At 45.6% G+C, this 20,968-nt stretch overlaps 1 protein-coding gene across 4 annotated transcripts in view; it reads left to right on the plus strand.

The window, feature by feature from the left end:
• The window catches only part of LOC119401320 (serine/threonine-protein kinase D1), a 58,307-nt gene that overhangs the window by 17,404 nt on the left and 19,935 nt on the right, over window positions 1-20,968 (plus strand). For all 4 annotated transcript variants that reach the window (XR_007417314.1, XM_037668019.2, XM_037668016.2 and 1 more), the window contains 5 exons: window positions 14,830-15,232; window positions 16,379-16,451; window positions 17,755-18,023; window positions 19,072-19,170; window positions 19,700-19,784. Coding sequence is in view for 3 of the 4 variants with exons in the window: in XM_037668019.2 (XP_037523947.1) it covers window positions 14,830-15,232; window positions 16,379-16,451; window positions 17,755-18,023; window positions 19,072-19,170; window positions 19,700-19,784 (929 nt within the window). In the remaining variant the exon portion in view is untranslated. The remainder of the gene's footprint in view (window positions 1-14,829; window positions 15,233-16,378; window positions 16,452-17,754; window positions 18,024-19,071; window positions 19,171-19,699; window positions 19,785-20,968) is intronic.

Genomic DNA, 20,968 nt, shown 5'->3' on the forward strand with positions numbered 1-20,968 from the left:
TGTGTGTGAGTTTGATATGTGTGGGTTCAACTATAGTTATGAAAATAGCCTGTCGCGTCTGTGGAAAGGTAATATTTGAGTCACAATAGGGAATATATGACAGGAAGTAATAATATGGGAGGAACCATATGGCATCAAAGTGTGTGTCGAGCGAGGAGCATTGAGCTACATAAAAGGGAAGACGACATTTGAGTAAACAAAGATTTGCCTATAACCGATTCTCACATATGTGAGGTATCCGCCGATTTTTTTTTTATTATTGCAGTTCTGTCAATAATTCACGATGTTGGGTAAACTAAACCCTTCAGTGACTCCATCCGAGGCCATACCAGTCATTGGCCATACGGGGTATCTTTTTTTTTCTTCCGGGTAGGGGGGATGACGATTTATGTAGAGAACAGTAGCCAGGGCTTAAAGGGACATTAAAGGGGCCCTCCAACACTTTTCAATCATCAAATGACCTCATTAAAGGACTTTATTCCTTCATGAATTGACTGCCTCAAAAAATTTTTAGAATCCATCAAGTATGAGCAGAGTTGCATGAATTAGTCTTACACTTTAATCATAACTAATTGGTTTCTCTCTCCTTCCGTACCAACGAGCGCGCTGAAACCAACCAAGGGGGGGGGGGGGGGGAGGATTGACAAGGGGGCAAGAAGCTACGTCCGTTCGTCAGCACATCGTGACCTTGAGCATGTTCTTTTTTTTTTTTTTTCTTCGAACGCGTGGATTACATTAAGTGCGATCGCGAGAGCATGCGCAGGTACGTCGTGGCTTCCCGCGGCGGCCACGGTAACTATGGAGCTCACTGTGTTCAAATCAACCAATGGCCATGTCTTTTGGGTATGTACGAGGGTGGTCTGAAAAGTTCTCGGCCTCAATAAGAATCACGGGAGCGAGAACTTGTAGCACTCATGTGCACGTTCATACAAGTCTCTGCAAGTCTCAGATGAAACGCCATCTAGTGCCGATTAGTAGTTTGGCTTTGACAGTCGATCACAGTGGGTGTAGTGTGAAGCCCCGGAAGGCATGGAGAAGCTTGAGTGCCGTGCGGTGATGAAGTTCTTTATAAAAGAAGGTTTATCTCCGAATGAAATTCACCAAAGATTTGTTAAAGCTTACAAGCAACATTCACCTTCATACTCCACAGTCAAGAAATGGGCTACTGAGTTTAAGCGGGGCAGAGAGAGCATTGAAGATGACCCGCGCGAAGGGCGCCCAAAAAGTGCAACAACTGCTGAATTGATTGACCGTGTGCACAATATTGTTTTGGAAGACAGGAGAGTGAAGTTGCGTGAAATTGCCGAGGCTGTTGGCATCTCAGTGGAACGTGAATGTCACATTTTGCACAATGAACTACACATGAACAAGCTGGGTGCCGATGGGTGCCGCGCATCCTTACTCCTGAGCAAAAACGCAACCGCATGGCGATGTCACGTGCGCTTTGGAGCTGTATAACAAAAATCCAGCGGACTTTTCGCGCAGATTTATAACATTGGATGAAACTTGGATTCACTATTACACACCGGAATCGAAACAACAATCAAAGCAGTGGACTGAAGCCGGGTCCTCTGCTCTGAAGAAAGCCAAGTCAGTTCCCTCCGCAGGAAAGGTGATGGCCTCTGTTTTTTCGGACGCTAAAGGCATTCTGCATGTGGATTATCTTGAAAAGGCTAAAACCATAACTGGGGAGTATTATTCTGACCTTTTGACTCAATTGAATTAGAAAATTCGTGCGGAAAGACCAGGTTTGCAGAAGAAGAAAATCATCTTTCATCAGGACAATGTACCGGTGCACAAAGGACATCTTGCAATGGCTAAATTTCACGATTTGAAGTACGAATTGTTGGAGCACCCACCCTATTCTCCTGACTTGTCCCCGTCGGACTACCACCTGATCCCAAAACTCAAAATCATTCTTGGTGGGCAACGTTTTTCATCAAATGAAGAAGCGATTGCTGCTGTGGATGAGTACTTTTCAGGACATCCACAAAGTCATTTTAAGGACGGAATCCTGGCTCTGGAATATCGATGGACCAAGCGTGTAGAGTTGAGAGGAGACTATGTTGAAAAATAAAAATAACTTTGAAGGTCCAAAACGCTTTTTTCTACATCAGGCCGAGAACTTTTCAGACCACCCTCGTATCATTTGTCAAGAGAAGATCGAGTGATTTTTAGCTGACTTTGAAAATTAATTGTAAATTTCAGGCTGCATGGTGTGCCATAATGTTTGGCTCACATGTTCTCAGGAACCTCAACTACTGATGGGCACCGTTTTCTGACCATGCTCAAAAAGTGTTGCAGGGCCCCTTTAAATCAGTTTAGACAGGCAAGTTATTCTTTCAAAACTAAAAAAGTACCTTATGGGCCCCTAGAGGCATTGCGTAAGGCGGGTAATGCAATAAAATGTTTAAAACGTGTACAGTTATTTGAAAAAGAAAGGAGCGGGTGTAAATATATACAGAAATCAGAACAAGGAAAAAAAAATGTTACAGTAACATACTATATGGGAATGTAAATTGTGGGGTCTCGAAAGACCGCTGTGCCCCTGGAACACATGGACGCAGTTCAGGCGATAGTGTAACGAACACGTAGCCATTTATTAAAAGTGTTTACATAACGGCGAGCTCGCCAGCCAGTTATACCAAATAACTGAAGTGATATCCCAATATAATGCCAATGTAACACTCAAACAACATAACACATGCAACATATCGTGAATGCGGCATCGCCAACGTTCAAGCTGTGGTATTGCACCCGTGGACCTCCCACGAGAGTCGACCGTCCACAACCACGACAAACCCCAAAAGAGAGAAAAAGCCACTCATGCGCCTGCATAACCTTGCTCTCCACCAGGTGGCGCCACTTCACGAGCACAGCACCATCTCTCATTCGGCGGTGTGGCTAACTATGACAACTACGACGCGCAGGTGCTATGAGGCGAAAACGACTTTACAGGGGGCGATAGCACCCCCACAAAATTAACATTACATTTGTTGATATACAACCGCGACAGCTCATTATGCAAAAATTCGGCGGATCCCACGCCTTGTGGGAATCGGTTTCATGTGAAGTAGTCAGCGAGTAGTTGTCTATGCTGCATTTTTTGGCTTTGAACTAAGTGTTACGAGATGGATCGACATGTTTTTGTAAGTGAAGTAGTTGTGTGCACATTGTGGGCTTACTAGGCACGTCGACAACACTCGCGTTTAAAGGGTAACTTATGGTCTTACGTAACGTCAGCACTCACGTTCGAGCAGTATGTCAGTAATATCGCAACGAAGTGCACTTTACGGTGCGATGACATGAATGATGATGTGAACGATGATGTGAGTGCATGGAATGTATTGCTCCAGGCCTGTGGTAAACGGGTATGTGCCACGTATCTGGAGAAAAGGGGTTGACGGTGTACACGACAGGATTTTCACGTTATTCTTGTCGTGACCAGACAGTCGTATTTATCAAATCCTCTTACTCTCCCATGCAAATTTTGGTCTACACCAAGTTAAGGAGGCGATCACGAGAGCACCCATACATAGGGGGCTAGATAGACGGGCGGGCGGGCGGACAGACGGACGGGCAGGCGGGCGGGCGGGCGGGCGGACGTACAGAAAATGAAGGTTGCTTTCATGCTTAAATTTCACACCGAAACTTCAGCACATCAACGAATTTCAAAGCCCTTTTACGTAATTTGGCCACGTTGGTTCAATGAAATACCCTGAAACTTGCTATGTTAAAACTTTGTGTCCTTTAGAACACAATGTAAATCATTTTTACCTGTGCCGTCATGCCGAGCTGGTGCGGGAATTAACAGCAGGCGTCAGCAGCTCCAGGCTGCAGTTCTCGCACGCTGAGTGTGTGGCCGCTGAAGTTGCTGGTTAGTTGGCTAGCATGTTTATTTTTTTCTGGACACAGTCAGCACTTGGTGTGGACCATATCCACGAAAGGGCAAGGAAGTGGGTTTTAAGGATTATGGGGAGGGTGTCGGAACGAAATGTTTTTGTTTTGCTTTTAGTTTCATCCACAGAAAAAAAAGTTCCGTTCCATATCTGTTCCAGAACAAAAAGAGAGATGTTCCGTAATTGTTCGTAACAGTTTTTATTTGCACACAGAAGAATTGTAATTAAATTAACGATAGAAACATAGTATTTATTTTTTCTCTTAAGTTAATTACAAATTTTCTGAGCAGCTTGAATGCTTTGCATCAAGGGTGTGAGCATGATCTCAGAAGTAGCGCACCATCGAGTGATATGCGAGACCGCTGTTCTGATACACAACTCCACCACTGAAAATTCCCTCTCCACGCTGGCCTGTGTGGCTGGCACACGAAGGTCCACTTGCATTGATATATACAGCTACAGTTGCCGCTGTTTTTGTTCTTGCCAAAATTTCAACGCATCTTTAATTTGGAATCCCTGCCTGAAATATGCATTAACGCTCCCGTTGCATGACCTCGGTTGTTCGGGATCGCCAAACTTTTTCTTGAACCGAAAACCGATCAAAAATATTTAGGTTTCATTCCGAAATGAAACAACAAATAACATTTCGGCTATGTTTTTGTTCCGGTCAAAAATATAGTTTTTTTTTTCTGTTTTTCGTTATGCTCCACCACACTGGTTATGGGTATTCTTTGTCACCCAAACAACAGCGCTAGTGTTCCAGCGCAGCCACGCCAAATTAAATATGTCAGCCAATTGACATTCACTTGCTTTGTTAAAAAGAGCATGTAATCTGAAAAACCAAAATGTGTAACTTTCTTTTCTCGCATTACATACTAGAATTTTCGAATATTTTATTGTACCTCACTTTTTACAGGCATTGCTTTTCTTTGGATAAGTGTCATTTTATATCACTACAGTAGACTCTCAGTAAACGGAAATCTCTTAAACGTAATTGCTGCTTAAATGGAACAACTGCTCCTACTATGATTCGTTTCGTACCTAAATAATGCAACCCTGTTATCTCTCAGTAAATGGAACTCCTGTTAACTGGAACGTATTTTCTCCGTCCCTTCAGGTTCCGTTTAACGAGAGTCTACTGTGTTCCATGTTCCATGACATTCCAGCAACACTCCTGGTTCAACGATCTTTCATTGCTTCATGTGACCATGATCCCCTAAATTCCTATTTGGTTTGGCTTTATGCAATGTGTTATTTACGCCTTAACTAGTATTAGCACCAATTATGTTTATTAGTCAGCAAATAATACATTTAGTTATTAAATTGTCACACACTTCTTTTTTTCATCTTTACTCCACCTGCCAAATAAACAGGGTCCTACAGGAGTGTAAAGTGTGTTTCAGCCTTTTTGAAAGTACTGCCTAAAAATCGATGATAAACCCTCGTGAATAGAGAGTGATCGATTAAGGGCTAAATTTGTGATGAATTGTTAAACAATTAAAAAAATTAATCGACCATCCCTCGACTGGCGACGCAGCGCCCCCTCTAGCCATCATACCTGCATTGTGCTGTGTTGCGCCGTTTGTGCACCAGAGGACTGACATGGAGAGAGAAAAAAAACTCAAACCTTTGATGGTACATCGAGAGCTGCCTTTCCCCAAGTGAAGAAAAACATTGAAGCACAAATGTGAGTGGCACACAAGTATGCTTCGGTTGAGGTGTTCCGGGTTTCAACGTCAAGATAGACACACATTCGACTCAGGACCAATGTTATGCTAAAAAAAATAGTCACTCTTTTGTTTTTAATCGTTTAACCGGATGTTTAAAATGAAACAATGAATCAGCTTAGACTGATAAATTACTCTCTAAAATTCTACTGTTATTAATTTTAGTGTCATAGGTTTATTAATAGAAGAGAAAATGAAGATCACTGTCATTCTTAAATTTCGCGCCGAAATCTCGATCTCCACAAGAACTCAAGTGTGACGTCGCAGATTTCAAAGTTTTTTTGTTTTATTTGCAAGGGGTACTGACACAAAATTCCGTGGCTGAGATAGCCTGTGGGATCGATTCTCGTAAAAAATGCGTACATAATCTACCAAATCTCGACAGCGTATATAACTTGGAAGGCAGTTTATATGAATTCTAAAGTTTGCGCGTGCGATCCAGTGCTATACGCTGCACCTCGCGACATTGACATCATCTGAAGTGACCTGAAGGTGACCCCCAACTTCCGCGAGGTCACTATTGCGGCCGATCTCCGAGCTGGCGCAGCTAGTGACGTCATAGTCACCATTGTCCTTTTGCAGGCTAATGACGGGAGCATAAGCCTTTTCAATTCGTTTTTATCGAGATCTCGTTGGGTTCAGAATGAAGGTAAATTTCTCTCTAGTGTTCTGTTCTCTAGTAAGCTTTAAGGATTTTCATTCATCTGAGGTCTATATAGTCGTGTAGCTATCCAAAGCATCGCATGTCACTCGTTTTCTCCGAATAATTGCTCTCTCAGCTGTTATTTTTAGCAATGGGTGTGTGTATAATATATATATATATATATATATATATATATATATATATATATATATATATATATATATATATATAAAATTTGTGGCAAGTCTGGCCAGTTCATTGGAATTTCTTATGTTTACCCAGAATGAAAAAAATTCAATTAACAACCATGTTTGACCCTAAAAATCTGCTCCAAAACTAACCTCATTGCTCCAAAACTCCCCTTTTACTGCTCCAAAAGACTGAAGCCCGCTTCTACGCCTGAAACAGTAATTAATTATCTGTCACACGCTGCAGCAAGCGATGTGCCTTGTTGTGACTAATAGGCCTCCAGCAACATATCTAGGCATAAAACGCCACACCAACATTTTTGTGTCAGTACCCCTTCAAAATTAATTTTTTAACGAAATTTTCTGAAACTTGCCGTGTACTTCATTTGTACCGATTAGGAACTATATAAGCCCTAGTAGGTTCCTTCAACATCTGTGACGTCACGGCAATTGGTGTGGGAACTGCAATCTGGCGACGCCATCTGCATTCTCTTTTTGTGCGTTTTCTCGCTTATCAAGCATCTTCTCGCTGGGAGAATGGTGGTTTTGGTACTGTGGGAAAGGGTCATTAACTAATACGAAAAAGAAATATTTTAACACGAAAGTGTTCTATGCCGGGGTCCACCACGGATCCACTGACGCATTTCCGTCACGGATATGACGTTGTAAAATAGACATATGGCAACGAAAAAACTAGAAGAAAAAGTTCCGTCGCCGGAAGTCGAACTTACGACCCCTCGATCCCCAGCGCGCAGCGCGAAACGGCTCCGCCACAGACGACACGGTCTTCGTCATACTAACGGCGTGCTATTTATATGCACCATTTGTCGGTGGCGGTACTCAGAGATCGGTGGTACATCAGTGTGTTTTCGTTATCACTAGCGAGATGGCGCGAAGGGCTAGAAGGGTGCACTTCAAAGGTCGTCGCCCCACACGTTGAGATGAGCGTGCGCCTCTACAGGGCGTGGTCGCTCGTGCGTGCGCGCACTTATGTTGTACGTCTTGCGCTCTCACCGCAACTTTTCGTTGAAGTTACAGAGAGCACGAAGGTCACTTCGCTCACTGCAGCGGCCGCTTTTGCGAAAGGAGCGCGCTGCTCAAGTTACAACTGTGACAGTTCGCGCTCATCCTGTGTATACTTGTGTGTTCGTTTCGTGCGTCCTCCTTTGTATTTGACCAGCGCGCTTTAACTATCGAGCTGTGACAGATGTTAGTTCGCGCTCATCCTGTGTATGTTCGTTCCGTGCGTCCTTTCTGCTTGAGCAGCGCGTTGCAAGTTTCGAGCTGCTTGCCGTTCTTCGCGTGACATTACAACTTGTTGCTATAGCATTCATTCCTTCGCCCTCGGGGCGAAACAATGCACAACAAACGCTCAACTACGTCTGTGAAGACACGTTTTACTTTTGTGTTATGCCGACTCCTATGACAGAGGCATCAGCCATGTTTTTTTTTTTTCCTTGTGTACCTTTAAAGGAGTCCTGACACAAAAATTTTCGCCCCACGTTTTTTTTGCTGCAATGTGTTGCTGGGGGCCTGTTAGTCATAACACGGCACATCGTTTGCTGCAGCGCGCGACAGGTAATTAATTATAAGCTCCTCATTACCGACACAGCCTCAGTTTCGGTTTGACAGAGCTCCAAAAACGACAAGCCGCCGGGTGCAACTATTACCACCTAGCGAGTGAAACGCTCGGTCACGTGAGCACACAGAACAGTGCCGCATTTCCGCGCGGTCTGTCGTCGTCGGGCTCATCGTCGTCTGATGGCGACGATTTTCTTGCGGCGGGGATGGAAGAAATTTTCGACGTGGCGAATCACTTCAGGTTTGACCCGCTGGCGAGGAGCGATTCGTCGGGAAGCGCGTCAAGACAGAAATGGCGGCTACGACGTCATCATAACTTGTACCGGCTGCAACGGTTACGTAGGGGAAGTAGGGGTATGGTGGGTCACCTCCGAGGGTGTCAATGCACTAGGTGCGGCCTATAATGCTGGATCGCGCTCGCGAACTTCAAAATTCATATAAAATACCTTCCAAGCTTTATTCGCTGTCGATATTTTGCAGATGGTACACGCACTACATGGGAATCGATCCAGCAGGCTATCTCGGCCGCGAAATTTTGTGTCAGTACCCCTTTAAAGGGGTCATGAAGCACCCCTTGGGCTTGTTGAAAAAACACATCCTACGGAAAGCTGACACGGCTATGAATTGGCTACAAGCGGAACGCGAAGTTGCTGTTTTCTCAGGCGCCCTCTTTTCAAACAGAGGCCGGTTCCCACTCTCGTCGGTGGGCGGGGCGTCTGCCGATTGACGTCGCGATCTGCATCGCCGCGTCGCAAAAGACATAGCATCCTCATTGGCCGATAGCCGACGTAAATCGAGAGCGGCGTTCGGATCAGATGCGCTTCTTGCCACGGGGTGCCGCCACTTGCCGGCGCCGCACTCCTGTGTATCAGGTAGCCGCGCACGCGAATCACAGCGGGAGAGCGATCGCATTTCATGACGCGCGCTGACGTAACTTCTTTCCCCCTTGCCATGCCTCCCCGTGTAGCTTCCAGTGCGCTCGTCGGCACGAGAAAAGAGAGAAAGCGCTGAGAGCGTGCGCGCAAACCCCGTAACTCCGCTCATTCTTGACAGATTCGAGAAATTTTTTCGGCAATCGATTCGGGAGGCAGTAAAGTCCGATACTGAGGTCATGAGATCATTACTTGGAAAAGGGATTCATGACCCCTTTAAGTAGTCTCCAGATTGAATATTGTGACAGTCGTTGATGATTATAGCCAAGAATCTGACGGAATCCCTTCTGGTCAGGGCAGACATATAGTGAACGAAACGAATCGCTGACGATTGTCGAACTTGTAGCGCGAACTAACGCATCGATATCCCAGTCGCACCTACAGTGACTTAATTAGATTTCGATCGCAATCGAAAGTGCACCCGACTATCGGTGTACATAAGCGTAGAACGTAAAATTGCTCGAAGCCCCCAGTAGATGCCATTGGTGCACAGCGGGGGGAGAAACAGAGGACTGACTGGAGAGGAGCGGCGGGTGATCGCACGATATGCCCCCGAGCTGCACTTGGCTACAGGTTGTGCTGTCGAAGTTGTATAGCGATATGTACAGGGGCGTGGCCAGGGGAGGGGGTTCAACCCCCCCCCCCCCCGCCCCCCGAAATTTTTCAGTTTCGCTTGTGTATATATGCACGCACATATACAAACGCACGCACGAACATAGATAAAGTATGGTTGAACCCCCCCCCCCCCCCCCCCCGAAAAAAAATTCTGGCTACGCCCCTGGATATGTAGTTGTGTATAAAACGAAACCTATGGCAAAACACTACGCGTGGACACTCGCAGGAAGCTGTAGAATGTCATAACTCGCAGAGGGCTACGGGAGGTTAACAGTGGTCGTCCGAAAGGCGATCGACGTAATCATCGTATGCACAGTGCTGTCGCGCTTTAGCATCAGAACGTCCGACACTTCTTTTTTTCTTCCCTTTCTTTTCTACAAGGGTTCAAGGTGGGCTAAATGATTCAAGAACATTTCGGCAGAACAGCACTGTGTGTCTCACTGTCCCGTAGCTTGCGCTGTTCTGCCTCCCCACCCCACCGACTGGTGCGACAACCTCACCTGGCTAGCCGGTGAAAGGGCCCCCTCTTTTTCGCGGAAAAAGGGGGCGCGTACGGAGGGGACAGCATTGTTGCTTTTGCGACCCCATCGAGAGGGGGTCTTCACGCTGCCGGACGCGAACAATTATAGTTCCGATGCGGAGGCGAAAACACGTCGCCTGCAGCTCGCCATGTGCGCGCTTCTCGCAGCGTTTTGCGGGTGCCTTGGACAAAGGTGCGTTGTGGCCGATTTATTGGTCGGGACGAGTGCGTTGGTCCCCGTGCACTGTTTCAGGTCTGAGTGCCGACGTCACGGGATTTTCCCGCGCGGCGCATCTGCAAAGTGAACGCACTGCACGCGCGCTGCTTCGGACGTTTAGTCCGCGAGCAGCAGCGATGAATCATTTTGCTTGCGGTTTTCTTATTGCAGTTTCGTTAGTGTTAAGTTTGGTTGCAGTTTACTAGAAGGGTTAAAGTTAAAACACGCGAGCAGTGTGGCGTGCGCAGCGCTTACGCTGGTAGCACGCGGAGAGATCGCGAGGGACCTCCGGCGGCGCCTTCAGTGTCCTCCCATGCACCTCCGGCGACGCGTATCTTTCGATTCTCCTTACCGCTTCGGAAAGCAGTGCCTCGATCTTCTTGCGGTCGATCACCACCATCGAAATGCGCATCTGTTGGGGTTAGTCGGTGATCGCGATATTGTACCCGTTCAAAAAAATGAACGAATCTTTTAGCCGCACGCGATTAGTCGAGGCCCGCGCTTACGTCAGCCGAGTTTGGCCAATCGCGTGCGGCCGAACCTTTTCGTTCGTTTTTTTTTTATTTAAACGAAGATACTTTTCTGGATGTCGAGTTCGCTGTGTTGTCAGCTCTGATTGGCCGAGTTGGCTACCGTTGCCTATATCATTGGCTTAAAATGCCGCAAATAAAAGAATTTAACAGTGTCCAGCAGGGGTGTAGCCAGAAATCTTTATTCGGGGGGTGGGTCTTCAATCACCTTTTATGTGCGTCTGTTTATGTGAGTGAGTGTATATATATGCAAGTAAATTTGAATTGGGGAGGGGGAGAGAATTCGAACGCTCCCAACCCAACCGCCCCTGGCTACGCCAGTAGTGTCCAGAGTAGTACCTGGTGTGTAAGATTGCCAGGATTTTATTCCTGAAGATGATGATGCGGGGATGTGAAAGTTTCGGACCTCCATTGAATTGTGTGTGTACATACCCTCTCCCTCTCTCAGGCAACGCCTGTGCAGGTCCCTTGGTTTCATTACATCTAGCGCCTCTCTTAATTTTTGTTTTGCGTTGATAAAGATCTGGTAACCGAAAATTTTAGGAAAGATAGCTGCAAAACCTCATAGTGCCATGAATATTTATTTGTTCAATTTGCCTCACAGGCTCCAACATCAGAACATTGTAGGAGGGGGGATTACATATGTAGGTGTGATTGATATCAGCAGCATGAGAATATGGCTGTGCAATGCTCATTCACCTTTCGTACCGGGCCCTAAAAAGTAAGAACATCCTGACACAATAGTTAAGCATACATAAGTAGTTTTAAAAAAATGGCTGTTATGTTGGCCCTAAAATTAGCTGGACTATGAATTTTAACGTCTTTTTTTTTTTTTTGAAATAAAGAATGAATGAAGGAGTTGTCATCATTGCTTGGTGATGGCTACCCTTTTCCACCCATTTTAACGTTGTGCTCCAAAAGACCAGTCCACTAAATAATAAGCCTGTGGCAAAGCGGGTGAATTAAATGCAACGGTTCCATGTGAAATGCGTCGGAAGCTTTGAGTGGTGTGAGAAGGTTGTACAAGAGGTAGTGTTGCATGATTGGCATTTTAGGCGACTCTATGGAGCGGGTAACATTAGCAATTAGTCTCCATGATTATGGTTTAGCATTCGTTACGCCTGTGGATAATTTAATATACAACGGGTTTGCTGCTAACATAACTTTTCTCTGGCAAGTGTCATAACCCAGAAGGTTGCCACGTGGAACCATAGCATCCAAGAAACTGAAACTGGCTATAGGAACGGTGTTAAATTATTCTGGGTGCTCTCAGATCGTTTCTTTTTCCTATAGTTATCAGTTCCCAGACCTTTAACACTGAGAGTGAGTAGCTGGAAAAAAACATTTCAGTTCCGTTTTAACACTGCACTCTAGGTGCTTTTTGAATATGCTCTGTCTAAGTAGTGTGCTCAATTATGAACATACCATGCAGCCACTATCCAAACTCACTAGGCCAAACAGGCAGAACCATCAGGTGGATGGAAAAACTTTATTTCGTCAGAAAACAGTTGGGGACGATTCCGTGTTAGATGGCCATCAACCCAAGGTTGACGGCGACCTGTGTGGCCCACTCCACGACCCTTATCTGGACGACTGGGTCTGAGCTGGTCAACACGGCCTCCCACTGCTCGAGAGAGGGATCACGCATAATATCCGCCGGTGGCGGCACCATGCTACATTCCCACAGTATATGGTCATAACTTGCCACTGCCTGGCACCATTTGCATTGTGGCTTAATCTCCTCCGGGTATATTTTGCTCAACACGTATGGGTTGGGAAAAGATCGCGTCTGCAGTTTTCTCCAGACGCATTCCTGCGCCTTGGTCAACCGCTTGTGCGGGGGCGGATAAAGCCTACGCTCTAGTTTATAATGATTGGTGATGTCGTGAAAGGACACCAGCCCATCTCTCGCGGATCTCCCCGGAACGGGCGGCTCACCTGCCCGGCTGACGAAACCTCGAGCATTCAGGTGAGCCGCCTCGTTCCCAGGGTTTCCAGAGTGTGCTGGTACCCAGACAAGTTCTATTTCCCGAATTTCTCGCCCCGCGGCTCGGTGCAGCAGTCGTGCGGCGGTGACCGATATTCTGCCCCTCGCCAGATTTCGAATGGCTGTTTTTGAATCACTGAGAATCAGGTCAGACTGAGAATTAGTGATAGCTAGCGCTATTGCCGCTTCTTCAGCAGTTTCTGAGGAGCGGGTTTTGACTGATCCAGAGGCGACCAAGCGTCCCCGCCTGTCCACCACCACAATCGCAAATGCGTCCTTGTCCTTATATTCCGCGACGTCTGTATAGACTGCCGATTTGTACTCCCCATATTGAACATGTAAATTCCTGGCTCTTGCCTGCCTGCGTCCCTCATGGTGGATCGGATGCATGTTCTTGGGCAAAGGCTTTATGTACAAGGCCTTGTGTAATTCTCGCCGCACCTGAGTTTTAGTGTCACCAGCGGGAGCCTCGGCGCCAACGCCAATCCTTTCCAATATATCCCTGCCAGTTTCCGTTGTCGAAAGCCTAGCGTGCTGCATCACCAGGTGCGCCTCCCGTAGTTCTTCCAGGGTGTTGTGCACCCCTAATCTTAGTAGCCTGTCTGTTGACGCATTGTTAGGAAGCCCAAGGGCTGCCTTGTAAGCCTGCCTAATCATAGCCTCGACCTTGCCTTTTTCTGTGGTGTCCAATTTCATGTAAGGTGTCGCATAAGTAATCCTGCTGAGCACAAACGCCTGTACCAGCTTACAGAGGTTCTTTTCTTTTATCCCGCTCTTACGGTTAGCGATTCGCCTGATTAGCCTTACGGTAGCGTTGACCGTGTTCTTAAGCTTTTCAAGGGCCACCGTATTCTTCCTGTTAGTCTGTAAATATAGGCCCAGGATTCTGATCGTTTGGGCTTCGGCGACCAGCATACCCCCCACTTTTACCTCCAGCGGTGGTGGCGGAATATAGTGCCTCGCATGTGGACCTCGTGGTTTGTCCCGAACCACAAAGAGCTCGGACTTGGGCTGAGAGCATGAGAGTCCCGCATCTCCTGCGAGCTCAGAACCATCAGGGTCAGGGCCCTTCAATTGGCAGATTAAACTGTTCAGTTTAAACTAGCCTTAGTGTACCTTCTCTGATTAAAAGGGCCCTACAGCACTCTGTGAACATGGTCAAAAACACTGTCGACTGGTAGTCGAGGCTCCTGTGAACATGTGAGCCAAATATTATAGCACTGCAGGCAGCAGGGCACTTACAGTTACGTTTCAAAGACCACTAGATGTTGCTCGCTCTTCTCTCAGCGAATTGCATCGTCCTTGAGCCTGACTACATCAGTAGAGGGAAGGCCATTGACAAACTTGAACGCTCTTATGCTGCATAGTTGCAGTGGCCACCACTGGGTGCTGCCACGTGCCAGCACGATGTTGTGTAGTGTGTGCTAAAATTACACAGTAGTGGCATTATCTTGCTCGTGAACACGCCAAAAGTGAGCCGACGTGTCCAAGGAATAAAAGGAGTGCTTAAGGTCATGGCATGTGTTGACATAACTTCTTGCCCCTTTGTCATCATTCCCCCACGCCCCCTTTCCCCGTTCAGCTTTCAGCATGCTTTTTGGGACGAAAGGAGAGCAGAAGTGCTTAAAGCATCGAACAAGTACCTCTAACTCCACTTTTAGTTGAAGGGTGCACAATCCTTTTATTTATTTATTCACTTGCAACCGATTTATGAGGCATAAACTCTGATAGTGAGGTCATTCGATCACTACTTGGAAAAGTGTTGAGACAACTGCAGTTCTAGTAATCTCTAATATCTTTTCTTTTTAATAAAACTTAAAATTTATCTCACTGGGCTTGATTCCAAGTTTGGGTTACATAATGGAAGTTGTAATGTGCTATCTAGGGAGCATTTTGCCAGTGTAACATTTCAGATCAGTTTGTTATTCGAGGTGCTGGAATGATGACGACGAGGATGACTAATGCCGCACGTGTTTCCTGTTGGTTGCAGCGAGTCTGGCAGCAACAACATCCCGCTGATGCGCATCGTCCAGAGCGTGCGGCACACCAAACGTAAAGGTGGCGCCAAGCTGTTCAAAGAGGGCTGGCTCTTGCACTGCACGGACCGGGACCCCGTGCGGCGGCGCCACTACTGGCGCTTGGACAGCAAGGCCTTGACCCTGTTCCACTCGGACACGGGCTCCAAGTACTACCGCGAGATTGCCCTGGCCGAGATCCTGTCGGTGGACCCGCCCAGGAGGCCCGACATCGGCTTCGAGCTTCGCACGGCTGCGGGTGCCACCTACCTGGTGGGCGACGACCGCGACCAGGTGCGCCCCTGGGAGTTGGCCCTGCGGCAGGCACTCATGCCGGTCGCCCGACAGGAGGACGAAGGCAACGGGCAGCACAACACGGTCAGTTGTGGCTGAGGCACCATGTCCAGTTGTCCCTGGCATTTATAGGTCATTCCACGCCAAATGACTCAGCCATTTTGGCAACCATCTCAAATGCACTTGAAAAAAATATTGTGCGATTTATTGCATTGAAAAGAGTGGATTGCTAGAATATCTTGCAGAGCACAAGTTTTTTGGTCACGTGGGAGCCTTCCAAATTTTGCATAATGTCGTGTGATGTTTGTCAGAAAATTTATTCTGGGAGTATCATTTCTCATTTCAGTGCCAAATTTAGTTTGCATATTAAGCAAAGGTGTTTGTATAAGGTGTTGAAAGCTCAGTAATATTACTGCAATTTTCTGCCATATGCACCTCCAGAAATCTTGCCAAAATCTTTTTTACGTTTTTTCTCTTGTAATATTGCACTATGTATAAATATCTGAGTCATCAATACTAACTCTGCGGAAGGTGTATTTTGCATTAAAAATATTTTCAGACTACCAAAATTTGTATATCTTACGAGAAAAAAAAAAATATCACAAATTTGAGAAAATCTTCATTTTGGTTCACATTCAGATGCAAATTACACCACGTGGTCCTCCAAGTAAAAATCAGGTTTATACCTGAATCAAAAGCAAATAAACAGTTCATATATGGCAAGTTTTATCATTACATTTTTTGTTATAAGGAAGAAAATAATTTAAGTTCCCTACTGACATCTATCTTTCCATTTGTATATACAGCAGCTTCCTCATTGAAGGTTCCCCAATACATTTGAGATGGTTGCCAAAATGGCTCGGACATTTGGCGTGGATTGGTCCTTACTTTTTTTTTCTTCAAAAGAAAACCATTTGGATTGCTATTAGAAATGCTTGTGTCCGAGCTAAGAACATCCAAAAGTTACTCTCGCACCATTTTGCTCCCTTGGGTGAGATTTGCAGACAAGTTATCTTCAAAATTTTGTGCCAGTTCTCCTTTAATCTTGTGTGCTGCGTTTTGTAAGACCACACTCAGACGAACATTGTCTGTGTTGGCACTAGTGGCTACATTTTCTTGTTTTTCATGACAAAGTTGTTTACACCAACAGATGATTTCTAAAACAGAGAATGTGAAAGGATACAACATTTTTACTGTTAGTGACTTCCTTGCCCCTTATTTCATGTGCAGGACATCAGCTTACGGTACCAGATCTTCCCAGATGAAGTTCTGGGATCAGGCCAGTTTGGCATCGTCTATGGAGGTAGGTGGTACCTTAGGATTGATTGGTTTCTCAAGTTATTTCATTTGTGACCCCATGTGATGCATGTTCTTGACAAAGGTTTTAAGTGTTTGAGTTTCGATAATTTTAATCATCACATATACTTCGGTCTATTAGTATAGCCTTCAAAGTCGACATACGACCACATGGCATATATATGGATCAGCTGATGTCTAGCGAAAAATTATCTTGGTCAGTTGCCCAACATTTATTACTGTCACCCCACTCATTTCATCCTCCTACAACATGAATAGCCCTCAGTGGAAGCAACACAGACCATTATTGTTATGCTCTGTAGGGACGCAATATGTCATAATTAGTTTTCAAAGTGTCATAATGTCTGTAAATTAATTTTGCATGTACACTTTTTGCTTTGCTATTTGATATGCTCTTTTTGTACGTTATCTTGGATATTCTTGTTCTTTTTTTTTTCATACATATCACCATTTGCTATGCTGTGTACATACATAATGTTAATGTAATTTGTTTTTAGAGGGTTATAATGTTAGTAAAATATTTTGGTTTCTATACTTATCGTTTCGCTGTGTAACATGCTCTTTTTCATAATTCGAGGGTCCCGCTGCAGTCTTCGACAATGGGACCGTCGTCTGTATTCATTCTAAAAAGACAGGGCATGCAAACAAGGACACAAGAAAGAAGTCAGGACACCACAAACGCCGTCAATTAACCTGCATAAAGATGAAATCAAATGCCTTAACAGTTATCTTCAACGTAGACCGCCACGCATGCCGGATTGATAGGTTCGCCTGTTGCATGGGCATGCGCAGATAAGTTTTCGTGCCTTCTTTCTTTTTCAGCCGTTGTGCATCTCTTCAGTTGTTAGTCGGCGTTTGTGGTGTCCTGACTTCTTTCTTGTGTCCTTGTTTGCACGCCCTGTCTTTTTAGAATGAATACTTACCAACTAGCTCAGCTCTCTGTTATTCTAAGCGTCGTCTCTATATTTTTCTGTATCCCCATTTTTATGTATAATAGTATAATAAATGACTTTGACTTTGAATTACATTTCAAAGAATCCCAACTAGCCTTAGGCTAGGGATTCAGATGCTCTTTTTCATAATTCGAGGGTTCCGCTGCAGTCTTCGACAATGGGACCGTCGTCTGTATATTTTTCTGTATCCCCATTTTTATGTATAATAGTATAATAAATGACTTTGAATTACATTTCAAAGAATCCCAACTAGCCTTAGGCTAGGGATTCAGATACATTTTTTCATGTATGTCAATAAATTCAATTCAACTTCAATCAATCATTTGGTGCCTGCAGGTGTGCACAGGACGAGCGGTCGTGCCGTGGCCATCAAGGTGATTGACAAGCTGCGCTTCCCGACCAAGCAGGAGGCACAGCTGAAGAACGAGGTGGCCATCCTGCAGAACATCCACCACCCGGGGGTCGTCGACCTGGAGAAGATGTTCGAGACGGCCGAGCGCATCTTTGTTGTCATGGAGAAGCTCAAGGGGGACATGCTCGAGATGATCCTCTCCTCGGAGAAAGGGCGGCTCTCCGAGCGCACCACCCGTTTTCTCATCTACCAGGTGAGCACAGGCGTGGGAAGGGTGCTCCATCAGTCTGAGAGAAAACAAACTTTGGAATGGATGCAAAAATGAATGTGAACAGCGATGACCTGCTTCTTGCAACCTTTGATCGCTGGCAGGGGCATAGCCAGAAATATTTTTTGAGCAGGGGGTCCGATCCCCTTTTTGCATGTTTGTGTATTTGTATATATATACGTACATACAGGATGTAAGAGTTTCAGGAAGGATGGTAGGTTGGGTTTGAAGGCAACTGTCAGCATTGTTGCCCCCAAACTACCCTTATGGCTATGCCACTGGTCCCCGGCTTTGGGGGATGTAACCGACGCTGGGCCTAGGCCATTCTGTAGGAATAGACGCACACCAGACATGGGAGACCACACGACGCTGCGGCACCTCTAGCATCTCATATGCAAGTGCCAGTTTATTATCAGAGAATTCGGAAGGGAACGCAGCCCTTCACTCAGCAAACAACACAGGACCAGCGCCTCTGTTGTTTGCGACTTTCTTCTAGTGTCTGTGTCCGTGTGCGCACCTTATCCTTTCAAAATTGCCGGACAACTATGTAATGTCCGCTGCAGGGGGTAAAGTGTACCTGAAATGCAACATCAGGGGTCCTCGGCTGCCATTATAATCAAAAACCTGCATGGCCATAACCCTGCACTACAGTGCAGTGACAGGACAGGTCCAACAGAGTGAAAGTATGGGGCAGACTTGAGCTACCCATCCCTTGCTGTGTGCATGCCTTTGAGCACACCCCGTCCGTTCATATGGCTAGTGTTAGCTTCCTCTATCTGGTCACATCATCAAGAGTGCCAGATTTTAATGTTTAAAGTGCATACGAAGGCGCTGAATTCACTGCGTGCAACCGTGACTGCAGTTTCAGTATAAAAAAGATAATGCTGGACATTCCGTTCCGAATCATACTTATGTTGGCTTGCAAAACGTGTGGACCTGCTGAGCTCATCTATGGGAATCAAAGGGTTAAGACTTAGCAAATTTTTACCGCTTGTCTTGTCTGTGAGTGTCTTGGCTTTGCTGCGATGTGCAGATCCTGATTGCTCTGAAGCATCTGCACTCCAAGAACATTGTGCACTGCGACCTCAAGCCTGAGAACGTGCTGCTCTCCTCAGACTCGGAATTCCCTCAGGTGAGTCGCATTTTTCACCTTATCAGTTGGTGCTTCTCTTGATCAGTATCTGTTTGCTGCAGCGGCTTAGTAGCTAATGTGTTGCATAGCTAAGCTCGAGGGCACTGTCTGAATTCCTGGCCACTGTAGCTGCATTTGCAAATTGCGTACAATGCATGAACATCGGCCATTTTAAATCTATTGTTAGGTGCAGTTTACAGAATTGACATGATATTTTATTGCTGAGTTAAGGTGGTGAACTTAATAGTGTAGGTGACTTTCATTTCCGCTTATGCAATTTTTGACACTTTGTGTGAGAAACTGATCGCCAAAGTAAAAAATGCACTTCCTAACTTGACTAGATTTAACTTCTTCATTTACATCCAATAATGCTTGTTACATGTCATTCTGCAACCAGTTGGGAGGAAGAACGTGTTCTCCATTCCCGTGTATCTATTTATATACTAATAGGAGCTGCCAAGCTAAGGCTTCCTATCAGCCCCGATTGGCCAACACTGCTGACAATTGCCTTTTATTTTTCTGCATTCAGGTCAAGCTGTGCGACTTTGGCTTCGCCCGCATCATTGGCGAGAAGTCATTTCGGCGGTCGGTTGTCGGCACCCCCGCATACCTGGGTATGCTGGCACACTTGCATCTCCTTTTCAAAAGCACAACACTCTATGGCTGTCTTTGCATTCTTTGGCAGTCAGGGGTTGGCTTACCTAGGTTAGCTTAGGTGGGGCATTCCCACCACTGACACCTACGTATTCTTATACAAAATTGCGGCTCTTTTGGCCAGCGAAAACCAGTGTAAAATTATAGTGACGCAATAATTCAAGAAGGCATTAAAAGAAAAGAGAGAGATGCTTCACTTACGCAAGAATCAAACCTGCGCCTTTGAAATAAGGAAGAAATCATGAGCCTGAACTTTTGGCACCACGGAAACCTCAGAAACAAATGAGGCTTTGTGGAAGTGTTTAATTCATGGGAAGATGCCGCACACAGGAGATGCCCGGACGTGATGGCATCCTTTTGAGGATTTGTTTAGATGCATGCCGGTTTTTTGTGAACTTGAAGCTAATCGGTCAGAGAAGTTGATGCTGAGTGAAGGTTGGTATCATCATCCCTGCCCTGTTTTTCAGAAATCCTAAGGTTGAGTTGAAAGTCCAACAGTTTCGAATAGAGTACTGACCTTGAACAATATTCCTACGGGGCTGGTAGATGCAGAAACAAGGAAACGGGAGCTACTCCCTCTTAAATGGACACTTAAGAGAGAAACGTTTTTTCGTGTATATTTGCAAACCACTTTTTCACAATACCAAAAACACCACACTTGCTGCTAGAAGGTGCTTGGTAAGTGAGAAGACACTCAAAAAGATGATGCGGGTGGCGATGCTACCTTAAAGTTCCCACACCAGTCATCATGACATAGATTTTTACAGTGTCTACTAAGGCCTATGTAGTTTCTAATCGGTAAAAATGAAGTACATTGTCTTCTGAGGGAGCCGGGACTTGATGTACCAAGTTTCAGGAAATTTCGTTGAGCCAGTGTGGCCAAAATACGAAAAAACACTATGATATCCCTGACGTCACGATTGGAGATTTCAGCAGGAAATACAAAGGTGATACATTTAACATTGATTTTCACATCTGTTAATTAACGTATGGTGGTGAAATTAATGACACTAGAGTTTTCAGAGTGTAATTTACTGTTTCCCCTTGGTGTCCCTTTAAATGAGAGAATTCACTCATTGGCTGGAACAGTGGAACATTTGGAAACCGTATTGCAATTGCTTCTGCTACTTCAAACGACACATTG

The sequence above is a fragment of the Rhipicephalus sanguineus genome, chromosome 8 (assembly GCF_013339695.2).
Source record: "Rhipicephalus sanguineus isolate Rsan-2018 chromosome 8, BIME_Rsan_1.4, whole genome shotgun sequence".
Taxonomy (NCBI): domain Eukaryota; kingdom Metazoa; phylum Arthropoda; class Arachnida; order Ixodida; family Ixodidae; genus Rhipicephalus; species Rhipicephalus sanguineus.